At 52.0% G+C, this 12,919-nt stretch overlaps 4 protein-coding genes across 4 annotated transcripts; 1 reads left to right on the forward strand and 3 right to left on the reverse strand.

Moving 5' to 3' along the window:
* Window positions 1-217: 217 nt before the first annotated feature.
* CC1G_02148 (hypothetical protein) lies at window positions 218-2,439 on the forward strand (the record flags this gene model as incomplete). The annotated part of the gene is made up of 9 exons (XM_001834360.2): window positions 218-427; window positions 682-821; window positions 873-988; window positions 1,139-1,615; window positions 1,666-1,714; window positions 1,770-1,830; window positions 1,882-1,984; window positions 2,042-2,133; window positions 2,200-2,439. 9 exons carry the CDS (start codon window positions 218-220, stop codon window positions 2,437-2,439), a joined length of 1,488 nt encoding a protein of 495 aa, XP_001834412.2.
* Window positions 2,440-3,327: 888 nt separating this feature from the next.
* On the reverse strand, window positions 3,328-5,820 carry CC1G_02149 (other/FunK1 protein kinase; the record flags this gene model as incomplete). The annotated part of the gene is made up of 6 exons (XM_001834361.2): window positions 3,328-4,218; window positions 4,275-4,441; window positions 4,494-5,145; window positions 5,200-5,283; window positions 5,339-5,410; window positions 5,467-5,820. 6 exons carry the CDS (start codon window positions 5,818-5,820, stop codon window positions 3,328-3,330), a joined length of 2,220 nt encoding a protein of 739 aa, XP_001834413.2.
* Window positions 5,821-6,561: 741 nt separating this feature from the next.
* CC1G_02150 (other/FunK1 protein kinase) lies at window positions 6,562-9,447 on the reverse strand (the record flags this gene model as incomplete). The annotated part of the gene is made up of 8 exons (XM_001834362.2): window positions 6,562-7,090; window positions 7,149-7,263; window positions 7,321-7,806; window positions 7,931-8,123; window positions 8,181-8,264; window positions 8,315-8,386; window positions 8,441-9,362; window positions 9,425-9,447. The coding sequence occupies 8 exons, from the start codon at window positions 9,445-9,447 to the stop codon at window positions 6,562-6,564; spliced, it is 2,424 nt and encodes an 807-aa protein (XP_001834414.2).
* A 972-nt stretch (window positions 9,448-10,419) lies between these two features.
* CC1G_02151 (pheromone B alpha 1 receptor) lies at window positions 10,420-12,318 on the reverse strand. The gene is made up of 3 exons (XM_001834363.2): window positions 12,103-12,318; window positions 11,928-12,050; window positions 10,420-11,877 (listed from the first exon to the last, which is right to left on the reverse strand). The coding sequence occupies exons 1-3, from the start codon at window positions 12,197-12,199 to the stop codon at window positions 10,748-10,750; spliced, it is 1,350 nt and encodes a 449-aa protein (XP_001834415.2). The 5' UTR covers window positions 12,200-12,318; the 3' UTR covers window positions 10,420-10,747.
* Window positions 12,319-12,919: the final 601 nt, after the last annotated feature.

Here is a 12,919-nt window from a genome sequence, read left to right on the forward strand (position 1 = left end):
GCTCAGACCTGACGTTACATGCAACAAACAAACGGACTTCTAATTCACCCTTCTGATTTTACACATTCAGTGATTTCAGTAACGACATGTCCACAAAATCATATCCGCCGGTGTCATCTTTAAAACGGACGGTACCTCTGACACTATTGCTGCAGCTCCTTCCTTTCGACGCCCTTCCTGCTGCGTGACTCCGTCTCGTGTTACACTGCAGAGAGTCATGGCCTCTACGACGAACAACCCTGCTCCGGAGAAGGCTGCGAGCGTGAGCTCAAACTCACGGGACTCAAAGGATCTCAAGACGACGCAAAGCCATGGGGCAGAGGTAGAGAAGGGAACTGCTACTGGACTCGGTCACGAGTCCGATACTGAGCTCAAGCTCAGGGTCCTAAACGACGCCATGCAGAGCGTTGGGTTCGGAAAATATCACGTATGTTATCTCAAGTTGTTTTCTCGCTTCAGAAAGCGCTGAGCCCATTTCTCATAGCGCCTGCTCTTCGTGGTGTCTGGCTTTGGCTGGTTCCTGTACGTATAAGTCAATCACCGCAAGTCAAAGGCCATTCTGATAGTTGATGACCTTTTTTCTTGAATGCAATAGTGATAGCGTGTTACCGGTGAGCGAATGCATCATTCGCTGTCGATACCCCACACGAGATACTGACAACACTATGCGTTATCGTGTAGCTCCTTCCGGGTCTCCTCATTCCGACCACACTCCCCGAGTTCTTCACGGTCGATCCATCGTATCTTGTCATCACCGTCTATGCCGGCTTGTTCGTTGGAGCCGCCTTTTGGGGACTCATGTCTGATCTCTATGGACGAGTGTGAGTGTTTGCGTTTTCTGAAGGGGTGCTGAGAACTAAGCCTTCTTCAAGGTGGCCATTCAACCTCACCCTCATTGTCGCCGGTGTGTTTGCCACGGCGGCAGGAGGTGCAAACACCTTCACCCAGCTTGCCGTTCTCATCGGTCTTTTCGGCTTTGGTGCAGGAGGTGGGTGAATAGGAGTACTATCGAGATTCCAACAGTGCTAATACGGTTAAATGGATTGTAGGAAACATCCCCATTGACTCCGCAATCTTCCTCGGTAAGGAAAAGAGGCCATATCCGTTTCAATGTCTGTCTAACGTATGCGTTTACCAGAGTTCATGCCGGCGTCGCATAGCTACCTCCTCACAGCCTTGCAAACGTTCTGGATCCTTGGTAACATGTTCATCGCTGGTTTGGCTTGGGCTTTTATCCCCAAGCGAGCTTGCGACTTCATCAATCCTTGTACCAAGGAGGGGAACATGGGATGGAGGTATATGATGTTCACCTTCGGAAGTGTTACCCTCCTCCTCGGTCTCGTCCGGTTCTTCGCGTTCCCTATCCATGAAAGCCCCAGGTACCTCCTCGCTCGAGGAAGGGACGAAGAGGCTGTCGCCGTGGTACAGGCCATCGCTAAGTACAATGGAGTCGAGTGCTCCTTGACCGTGGAGGACCTCAAGAAGGTTGGCAGCGGGCGTCCCGAAGAACCCGCCACAGTTGGACAGAAGTTTGGCTATGTCTTCCAACGTATTGTCGCGTTGTTCAAGCCGTTGAGGATGGCTTTGTCGACCGTCATTTTGATTGTCCTCTGGAGTAAGTTGCTATTTTGAATGACTTTGGGCGTGATCTAAAATCTTCTTTAGGTGCGATCGGTCTTGCCACTACACTCTATTACAGCTTCCTGCCCTACCTGTGAGTGTCTAGCAAGGAGATTGTCTATATGCTTATCCTGACACATTGCCTCCAGACTTTCTCTTCGCGCAGAGGAGTTTGGCGCCGGCACACCACTTGACATCACTTATCGTAACGTGAGCATCCTCGTCGAGGCTGCATGCTCCTTGACTCAATCATCTTCGCAGCAATTTATTATCTCGACTTGCGGTCTCATCGCCCCCTATTTGGCCAGTTTGGCCGTTGAGATCCCATTCCTCGGACGCAGAGGGACCTTGGCCATTGGCTGCGGTGAGCACCATCTTCTCCAGCGAGTAGGCTGGCGCTAAACCCAGATACCATTTACAGCTCTATCCGGCACTTTCCTCTTGGCAAGCACCACTTCCAAGAACTCGAACGCTCTTCTCGGTTGGAACTGCGGTTACCAGTTTGGAAGCGCTGTGCGTCTCTCGTCCCATTCTGTTCTCTTTTAAACATGAGTGCTGATGACATGCGACGCTTTTAAGGTCCTGTACAGCGTTCTGTACGCCTTCACCACCGAAGTCTTCCCCACCAAAAACCGAGGAACAGGAAACGCAATTGTTTCCATGTTCATCCGTATCTCTGGTGTCCTCGCACCGTTGCTCGTCTTGTATTACCCAATTGAAAGCACTGTCCCTGCCTACGTTGGTGGTGGACTTACCGTTGCTTGCTGCATCCTTCCTCTCCTGGTTCCATACGAGCCCAGAGGAAAGCCAACCATCTAGACTACCTTCAAGAGTGGATACACGATACTTTTTTGTTATGAATTTCTCCATCACGCTGTAGTACCTTACCTTAATGTCTTTAACGCATTCCATGAAGCGTATTCTTCTTCACACTTCGACCACATTGATTTTTGACGCCTTCAATCCGATCTCCTCCAATGGTCAATGGGTGGATAGATAGTCTAGATCTAGGGTACTGCTATTGGGTGGTTCAGTTAAGATCCACAGGCTCGTAATCAGGCCTTCTAATTTCATGACGGTATCAACCGCTAGTGTTCGGTAGGTAGGTGTCGATGAAGTCCAAAATTGGAGAGAAAGGGACCCCTGAGGTCATGTTTTAACGTCGTGGTTCGAAGGCAAGTGTTCATGCAGGACCTTGAATCGTTTGAGGGGCTCAGCTCGCGTCTTACTCATTGTTCAAACACTTGTGCGCTCTCCAGAAGCTGAGGCCCAGCGAGTACACCGCGCCAGGAGGGCGAAGCCCGACCCTAACCACCGTACCCGTGCCGCAGGCACGTGCCAGCGAAGCTGGTATAATTATAAATGCCGCGAGGTTCGCCTTGGAGGTCCCAGTCAGCGAATATGAACGCAGAGGGATGCATGCAGTCCTTCGCAAGTGTTCATTTCAGTCGCGGTTTCATCCTATGTAGATATAGAAAGTAAAATACAAAGTGAGGTCCTGAAAGGCTAACAGGAGGTTATAATATGAGAAGTATCGCAGAGTCGGCTAATCTAATGAGCCTTCTATGAGGACGAAGAGGTGCGGATATGTATCAGTTACAAGCATCTATCATCTATACGAAGCTTAAGCATGGCGCATGGGAACGGGATAACGCGGTGCCGGTGACCGTTTATACTATGTACGTGAAGCAGAAGAACAATATGGATCTATGTACGAGTTCGCCTATTTGAGGATCCCGTCAGTCGGGAGGAGCCAGAAGCGGATTGCTGGAGGCGGCGTGTCATGGATCTCGTCGTCGGGCCTGCGTTGCGTTGTTCCCTCGTCATCGACCTCGTCACGGGTCTCGAGCGTTGGTGATTCTGAGCGGTGGAGTCGGGCGCTGCGAGTCGCAGTCGTTTTCGAGGCCGATGAGGCTGCTTCTCTTCACGTTGTTCATCCGCCGGGGCCCGGTTACCAATACTGGGAACTCCCACTACCACCTCCGCTTTTCGCTTCCTGGACGGCGGTGGCTGAGGGGGTGTCTGCCTAGCCTCCCGTAGCTTTGTCTCGACAATGAGTTGGACAGAAGCCCACGCCTCCCGAGATTTTTCAATGCCGCGGAAGAACTTGGAGGCGCCCTTGCCCATCATCCACGAATAACTGCCTGGATCTTCCTGTCCTTTTGTTTTGTACCGCAGTTTGTACGAGCGCCACAGATCAAGCCTGAAGGCATCAAGCCATCGTATGAAGCTTAAGCGGTCCCCGAGAAGGCTCGCTGGAAGATCCCTTGGAAAGTCCGTTCCCAAATGAAATGGCTTTACACCGCACAGGAGCGATTCACGTCTGCTGCCATACCAGTGGCTGTTTGTTTGTTTAAAGAAGTTACTGCTCCATTCGCGCGATGAACAACCGCGAAGCCGGGCGGTCACAAGCCAGAGGATTATCCACCAGATAGATTCAAGATCGTGCTGGAAGTTGTGTAGTATTGGCTGGAGCTCTTCAGAATCTTCTTCCGACCATTCGGAGTCTCTATCGCGGTCGAGCTCCGCAGCGAGATCTGGGTCCGGTGTAATGGGAATGCCAGTTTGCAGCTCGCAGGACATGAAAAATGGAGTGCCCTTCAAGAAGTCAATAGTTAGTTCTTGGCGGGCAGAGAATACGAATCGGATCTTACGATTGGCTTCTCATCACTGGAAATCTCTGGGTCTAGGAACTTCCTCGTGAATTCGAGATCGGACAGCTTCACCTCCCAGACAGCCCCGGGCGTGTTACGAGAGGCTAGGATATTTCCAACACTGATATCACGGTGGATCCACCCAGCGCAATACATAAGCCGCATTGCTGCGAAAGCCGTCAGTGGACCGTGGAACCCAACTAGCGCAACAAAGCTTACCTGTCAGACACTGCTTGAGGATGTCGATAGCTTCTCCGAGTGTAGGGATGTCGTGGAGCGGCGTGCAGACGAATTCGTAAGCGTATAAACACCGGCGCTTGGGCAAACAGCTCGGGCTGCAGTTGTTGGTGAGGGGAATAGCCGGGGAGTAGGCCTTGCCGACGTGACTTGCCATGATGCACGAGAAATATCTCTTGAAGTTGTCCCCGTCAAAGGCATCCGCGAGCGTCTTGACATCCTCGTCTCGCATATCCTTCAAAACGTTCGCGGTACGCCAGTCAGGACGTTTCCCGAAAGCAGCGATATCAGCGAAGAGCTGTCGCTGAATATCCACCTCGGGTTTCATGCGTGCATCGAGGGAAACGTCTTTGAGGATTCTGTCGGAAGTCTCGGGAACGCGATTCAGATCAGTGGGGGAGACCACCTGCTTCACCTTCCAAACCCGCGCGCTGCGCCCGACAGGATCGTCGGAGTGGAACTCGGAAACGAGCTCGACAGTCTGGTAGTAGAGAGCGTCTTTTCTACCTTCATCTGGTGGCAGTTCGTAGACGTAGGTAAGGTCCGGGAGCAGGGTGACCAAAGGATCATAACCGAGTTTCTCATCCGTGGCTGACATCAGCGAGATGAACGCCTGGATGAGGAGGTCGGCGCGCTGAATATCGTTCGTTTAGCTGGGTGCGTTGATATTTGTGATGGGGACACCTACCTCTACCATGTTGAACGGAGTAGACTTAACACATTCTGATCGAGATAGATACCATAGCGACAAATCAGCACCTTCAATGGTGATCTAATGGCAAAGAAACTAATCAGGTCGCGGACGAATCCAAAGTCGACGTACTTACTGCGTAGAGGTGGCTTCGGCGGGCGTCTTCATTTATCACACGGAAGAAGTCCGAGAAGGGATCGGAATGGTTCTAACGCCGACAAATGGTTAGCTGAAGAGGATGGGCCCGCAAAAACTATCCCGTACCTGGCCATTGCAACTGGTCACAGAGTCAACACGGAAAGGAATCACCACGTCGGTAGAACTCAGAGACGCATCCGTGTTAATCGTTAGGCAGGTATCAACAGTGGCATCTTCCCCCTCAATAGTTCTGAAAGAGTACTTGTTGATGTCTGTCTCGGCGATCCTTCCCATGGCCTTGCGCACGGTATTCCATGTTGCCTGAAGCGCCTTCAGGACGCGAGTCGGTTTAGCATGACCAGATCGGAATAGCCCTTTGAAGGCCTTGAATCGATGGGTGCTGCGAGGTTCAGCTGAAGCGGGTTGAGTGAGGGGTCGTGTATGAGCTTCCAAGACCTTTTGCGCCTTCAGCTCTGCCATGACTCGGTCGAAGTTGCTCAAACCATCCTTCGGGAGGTAAGTTTGAATGAATCCTTCTGCAGGACATGTAACGAGTTCCTTTCCCATAACCAATGTCGTCGGAGGGGTGGCTAAAGTTAGAAAGTTGGTTTGCTCAGTAAAACGATGGTTGTGGTTCAAAGACAAGAGGCAACCGACGGACGTGATGGCGCACGTAACCCATTCTGGCCAAAGTTCCCACGTCACGCGATCGCGTCCAACCTCCGACTCCATCGGCCTGTGGCATTCCACGAAATCATCGAGTAGATGGGGTTGGCTGAGGTATTGCGCGATGACAGTAAATGAGGAGAATGTTACCGAAGATTTGGTCTAATCTGCTTCAGGACGCCCCACATGCCTGGGATAATTCGGTAACTACCCGTGAGGCACACCTATAGGGCGAATTCAAGGCTCCTGACTTTCGTCTTCAAGGTCCCCGGGCCCAAGGACATTACCTAGTGAATAGACGGCCCAGTGATACCTCATTCAGCAAGGTGGAGTAATTGAAATTTTCATGCTTCTTAAAGTGATAGGGATTGGTATTTGACTGTACTTGGAAACATCGGTGAATACATATTAATCTGTGCTAACTAACCTGGCAGCACATTCACAGGTGTTACGATGTGACCGTGGTGTCCATGTACCAGCGTCCGAGCCCTGCACAAAGCTTCATGGACAATGCAGTAAGAGGAGGGACTGTCTACTTCTAAAGATGCACCACGGTCAACGACGGGCTCTCTTTGTTCGTCCCTGCTGTGCTTCGTCCTCCTCGTTCACATCCTTTCCGATTCCCACACAACGCAAAGTGGATTCCGCCGATGTCTGCAATGTCGGTGCTGCAGGTGCTTTTTCCCTTGCGCGCGAAGGAAGGCGAGCAGTGACCCTATGGCCCGTAGTGATACTGCTAGAACTTTTGATACTGCTAGAAAGTTGAAATCGAATTGCAACCTGCGGGAACTTGCGCTTCTGACCGGTGAGTGGATCCGGAGGCGGAGCATCAAGGTTGTCAGAGGACTCATTCATTTTCGCGATCTTGCGTTTTGGCTTTGGGTCTTCAATTAACTCGATGCTCGCCCAATCCTGTCGGGACTTATCTATGGCGCGGAAGAACGCTCGGACAGTGCCGCTGATGATCCAGGAGTAGCTTCCTGTGTCCCTTTGCTTGCCTCGGCCATTCCGCCTTTTGTACTCCACTCTGAGATGCTTCCGGAAAGTCTCTAGTGCGCCGATGAAGGAGGTCCGAATTAATGAACTTCACCGTTTTGGGCGTGGAACTTGGAGAATAATCAGATGGAAACCGTTTCGCGTACTCTAGGTCGGAGAGCTTGACTTGCCAAGGACCACTGGGAGAGTTCCGGTCGGCGAGGATGTTACTAGGACTGAGATCTCGGTGGACCCATCCCGCGCAGAACATCAGACGAAGAGCTGGTGTTCGAAGATCAATGAACTGCTCACGCAAGAAATTCCAAGGAATACACATACCTAAGACGCATCCTTTCAAGATATCCATAGCATCCCCCATAGTCCGGATATGTAACAGGGGTGTATAGACATGGTGGAAAACAAGTCGACATTGTCGCCGAGGCATTAATGCCTGTGTTGGCAGCATCTCCACCGCTGGCGTTGACTCCTTCATTTGGCTCGAATCGTGGTTCGACAAACTATCCTTCAATGGGAAGTCGGCAGCAACGTTGGTGCGAACATTGTTGCAGGGTTGGCTAAGCTTCATCGGCCTCATAAAGACTGAAGGAAGCCTCCAGGCATAGGGAATGACGAGAAGACCAGAGCCACCTATATGGTGCTCCTTGACACACGAGAACAGATCTCTAAAGCGACAGCCCTCCAAAACACCCGCCAGTTCGTCCAATTGCTCCGGTGTGCAGTGCTTCAAAATATCGCGCTCGCGCCAGTTCGGATCACTCGCAAACTTGTCCATATCATTGAACATCATATTCTGAATGTCAAACTCTGTTGCCGTATCAGAGCTCAGCGAGACATCCTTCAATATCATCTCCCCCGTCCCAGCAACACGGGTGTGGTCCCTTCTTCGATTGCACCTGCTCGACCTTCCAAACTCGAGTTGATCGTCCACGAAGCCGCAGGGCGCGCGGGTTGATGATGGATTCGATGGTCCGGTAGAAGAGAGACTTGCAGCGATACTCGTTGGGCGGGAGTTCGTAAACAAATCTGTGGTCTTCAACGAGGGTGACATATGGGTCGAAGCCGAGTTGTTGATCCGTCGCGCAGAAAAGCGAGATAAAAACCTTGATTAGGATATCGGGTCGCTGGAGCCGCAAGCAAAGTCAGGACGTATAACGTATCAGATTCGAGAGAACGCGCACCTCGACCATGCTAAAACAGGCGGCTTTGGCCGAATGCGACCGAGAAAAGTACCAAACGGACACAAGGTCGTCTTCAATAGAGATCTGGACCAAGGTTATACATGAGCTTCGAAGACCAAAGGTGTCCAACTCACCGCATACATAAACAGCCGTCGAGGGTCGTCATTCATCGTATGATTGACGTGCGAGACCACTTGTCTCCGGTTCTATGGTCACAAGGTCAGCGCACATGATCACCTGAGAGCCGGAGAGTCACATACCTCAAATATGATGCTGTTCTTGCAATCCACCTTGAATTCGAATGGTACAATGATGTCGTAGACTGTTATGCCCTTGACATCTTTCTTCTTGGTGAGGGCGGCATCGATTCTCTGATCACATCCGCCAATTCCGGATGACAATCTCGTGTTAGGACACATTAAAATGTGATAGTCATTCACCACCACTCCTCTGGCACGAAGGGCATCGCGTACGGCGTTTCCGATGCCAGTCAGAGTACTGAAGAGCGAGTCCTCGTCCACCTTGCGCAAATTGGCAACTCGTTTCTTCTTGTTGACGAGGTATGTCTTCTTCACCATTGACGGCCTGTACTTGAAGTCGTGGAGGCCGTAGGGGCAAAAATCCTCCATACAGCCCGTGTCTCCTCTGTCCTTCAGGTTCTCCGTCGCCTCTCGCTCGAACTCGTCGGGGTACTCCTCTTCGCCATCGTCCAATTCGGCTTCCTCCAAAGTCACTCTCGCCTTTTTCCTGAAAATCGATGTGGCTCCCTGCTCGTCGTCCGTCTCATCCTCTGTGTCAGAGGCTTCAGGCCCTTCCTCATAGCCTTCACCGTCTGCGTTGACGGATACCTCGTCATCGTCGCCCGTTTGCTTGGAGTCCACTGGGGTGTTGGAAGTGTGGCGTGGTACAAGAACGGTAGTGCCGTCTGACCTCTTCTCAGTGGCCAGGCGAATTAATACATATTTTGCGGTATCCGCGTCGCACTTCGGCATATAGTAGTTGAGGAAGGCGTCGGGATCGCAAAGGACGATCTCCGCGTTCATCAACCGTGCGATGTCGAGGCGAAGTGTGGTCGTCGTGTCGTCGACATTGGTGATGTCCTGCCCTGTTCGTGGAGTCGCCCCGACGGGAGCTGATTTAGCCCCAAAGGCAGCCTGAGCCACCGGGTCTCGCTTCGGCGTTCTGGTATGTCGTTGTTAGCGATGCCACTCAGCGATTGGGGGTAGATATCGGAAAACACTCACATCGGCTCTGTCGTGGGCTTCATAGCACCAGTCTTCTGTTATAACTCTCGATGGATCTCCTCCAAATGTAATTCAGTACGAGAAGGGTGTCAAATAGTATGGTTGTGGTTAGGAAGAAAGAGGCGTCGGCCCTTGAAATGGGATCACAGAACAAGTTTTGTTCATTGTCATTTGGTCAGAAAGGAAGAAAGTTCACACACAGCCACACAATGATCACGAGGATTATGGGCGCTTATGCCACACATGGCAAAAGCGTGCCCATTGTCCTCGAGAACCTCGATTGTGCTGGACCAAGCTTCGTTTACAGGTACCTTCATGAGTATAGGTAGTCAATGAGGTCGTAAGTCATGCCTGCCTTTCTAGTGCTATAGCCTTTCTGTGGTAGGTCCTGGGCAGCCACAACCTTTCTCGTCACGAGCAACCTGCCCTTCTGTACAGACAGAACGTCACGCAGAGGAAAACGCCATGTTGGGCGAGTCGCTTTGACTAGGAAGACAATTAGGTCCGCGCCTGTCCAGTTTTTGGTTACGGCCGGGAGTCACTTCTATTTGTTCGCCGTACATCCACGCCAATGGATTCCCAACCTCATTAAGAACGAAGTGGCTTTTGGGTCGAGCTGACCGACCTGTCAATGAGGTGCAGATGTTTTCAGCTTTAATTTCCAAATTGCAGCGATATACCAGTGAAGTGGACACATTCAATTAGCCAAAAGCTTTGTATTCCTCCAACACCCGTGCCTCACTAGTAGGAACGCGGAGGACGGTCCTAATACTGGAAGTCTCCGTGAATTGAAAGGTGGCGACAGTGATTAGTATTTTGACCTGCCCGCAGTCTGAGGCTACATCGTACAGAGAGTCATCCCAGTCGAGCCGGAGTTGCGGTCCACAGAAGTCCAATCGTCCTTGCGTTCTATTCAACTTCGAGGACGCGAGCCGTAGCGCTCAAGTTCAAGCAAATCGAATTGCAAACAACTTGTTGCAGTCACTCCGGAGCTGTATGTTTGAAGCAAGTCATATTTTGAACCCCTACTATTAGGGAGTTACTTTCTACCGTGTACAGAGTGATAGAGAAATGTACTAGGCCTGGTATAATCCAAGATCCCAATCGAGTCATACTAAAGCTACAGTGGTGGTGGGTTGAGTTATAATGCTACATCAGAAAACGAACCAAAGTGGGTATGCAGTGCGTTTGTCACGAAGATGAAGAGTGGGTAGTTGGAACAAAAGGAAGGGAAACACATTACGGGCGGTCGATACAGTGTGAGGGGGGAATAATAGAAGCAATAAACAACGGAACCAGCGTGCTGAATGTTAAGGGCGTGTTTTATACAGCAGACCTGTCACTTTGGTGACGTGCCGGCTCGGGGACGGCGAGGGTGGTGGGCTGGTCGTTGTTCGAGAGCCTCGAAGGAGAGCGGGGTTGCTCAGGGGAAGAGATACTGGAAGCCGATGACCCGGTGCTGGGCGAGTAGTCGGCAAGGGTACCGCCAACGTCGGAGAGTGTGAAAGCACCATAAGAGGCGGTAGGGGAGAATCCCTTCTCCTTCTCGTCGATGGGAGTGTCGGTCACAGAAACGTTGGTGAACGAATCGATAGAGCGGTGGCGCTGGAGCATGTCGGAGTGGACGTGGATGGGAGGAATAGGTCGAATCTTGCCCATGCTGTCGGTGGCTTGCGAGCGGCTGCCAGTGGATGCAAAGATGCCAGTACCGCTTCCAGTGGAGGAGAAGGTGGAGTAGCCCATCTTCTTGGCGACGGTTGAAACGGCGGACTTGTAGTGCTTGCGGGCCTCGTCGGCGAAACCGAAGAAGGCGAAGAAGACGAGGGCGCAAACGACAATGTTCCAGCGGGTGAACTCGATGCAAATCTCGGTGATCTTGTCGCTTCGCCAGAGGATGGCGGGGAATTGGTCGACGCGAGAGAAGCCTCGGTGGGTATCCTCCCATCCCAACCAGGGGTGGATGCCCATGGAGACGTTGAGGGAGATGGCCCAGCTGCCCAAGGGGACAGTGAGGAGAACGTCAGTGGCGGCGAGGGCCATGAGGCGGATGTAACGGTTGGAGGTGAGGTTGCTGTGGTTGGAGAGGAGTTCCGAGAATTGGTTGTGTCGCTTCCAGAAGTTCCGGATGCTGAGGACGCAGTAGACACCGGAGACGAGGCCGATGGCGACGGGAGGGCACCAGACAAGGGCGAAAGCGACGGGGGTGTTGTAGGTGAAGGGGTAGCAACCGACATCCTCGAAGATGTTGAAGCGGTGGCCTTGGGGGATGTATTGGAGGATCATTCCAAGGATGGGGAGACCCAAGCCGATGGCCAAGTCGACCATGATGGCACGGCGCTTCTCAGCCCTGGAGATGGTGACCGACCTCACAGAGGCGATGTGGTAGAGGCGACGATTGATGCAAAGCGAGGCAGCAGGGATGGCCCAAGAGCATCCAACGATAAACCTTGCAGCTATCAGACTGTCAGCAACAGTACGATAGGATGATCGATGATAGACTTACTGATGTCGCACCAGACAGGAGCCCAGTTAATTGCATTCCGATTCCAAACGATCGAGTTAACGAATTGGAAGAGGCACCCAAGGCCCGTCCAAAACATGTAAAGACATGTCCCAGTATTCCAAGCTGAAGGCAGGTCAGCTTGAAGTTGTATCAGTAGATTACGAGAGGTGCTCACCTTCCAAGTGCCAGGGGAAGGGAATAGCACAACAGAGGAAACCAATGAAGGCGAACATGGAGAAGACCCAGTTCGGGTAAGCCGCGGGGTAAGCCATCTTGAATCCGTCTCCTGGTGTGTAGTTGTGTGCGAAAGGGAGGGGTGACGCCTGGGGGATGGAGACGAGGGAGGGGCCCAACCAACTCTGATGAGTACAGGGAGGAAAGAGTCGCTGAGGGGCGGTTGGTGAAAAATCACGACCAGCGCCCGCAGTTTTAAGAGCGAAATGCTCTGACATTTCCTGCTTGTACGCGGATTAGGTCGTCCCCTTGTCCTCAATAACCCACCACCTCCAGCAATCGCCCAAAACCCCATGCCTAATTTGGAGGCGAGCTTGTCACTTCCTAATTAGGCGGGAACCGAAGGATCACAAGCCAGGAGAAGCGCACCCAAATTCGGAGGTCCCCTTGTATCGCTTCAAACCCATCATCCCGCCGCTGACACACGTATCTCCGTCCACCCTGTTCCTTCAGAAAACGTGGGTAATTAATTGCAGGAAGCCGTTCCGGAGGCGCCATTTAGTGCGACAAGTTTCGGCGAAGGAGGACTTGAAGAGAAATATCAAGGTAGCTTCCCGATTGGGAACGATAGCACGTGTACCCACAAGTACAAGGTTAAGTCGCCGAGCACAAGCGCGTATCCAGGTTAAGGAACGTCCTTCAAGCCCAAGTAATTAGCACAAGGGTCTGGCGATTTCGAAATTTGAATAGCAACGCACCTGGAAACGGGCTCTTCCTTGTGGTTTTGAGGCGGACTTTAAGAATTCCAGGGCACGGGC

The sequence above is a fragment of the Coprinopsis cinerea genome, assembly GCF_000182895.1.
Source record: "Coprinopsis cinerea okayama7#130 chromosome 10 map unlocalized cont3.10, whole genome shotgun sequence".
NCBI classification, from domain to species: domain Eukaryota; kingdom Fungi; phylum Basidiomycota; class Agaricomycetes; order Agaricales; family Psathyrellaceae; genus Coprinopsis; species Coprinopsis cinerea.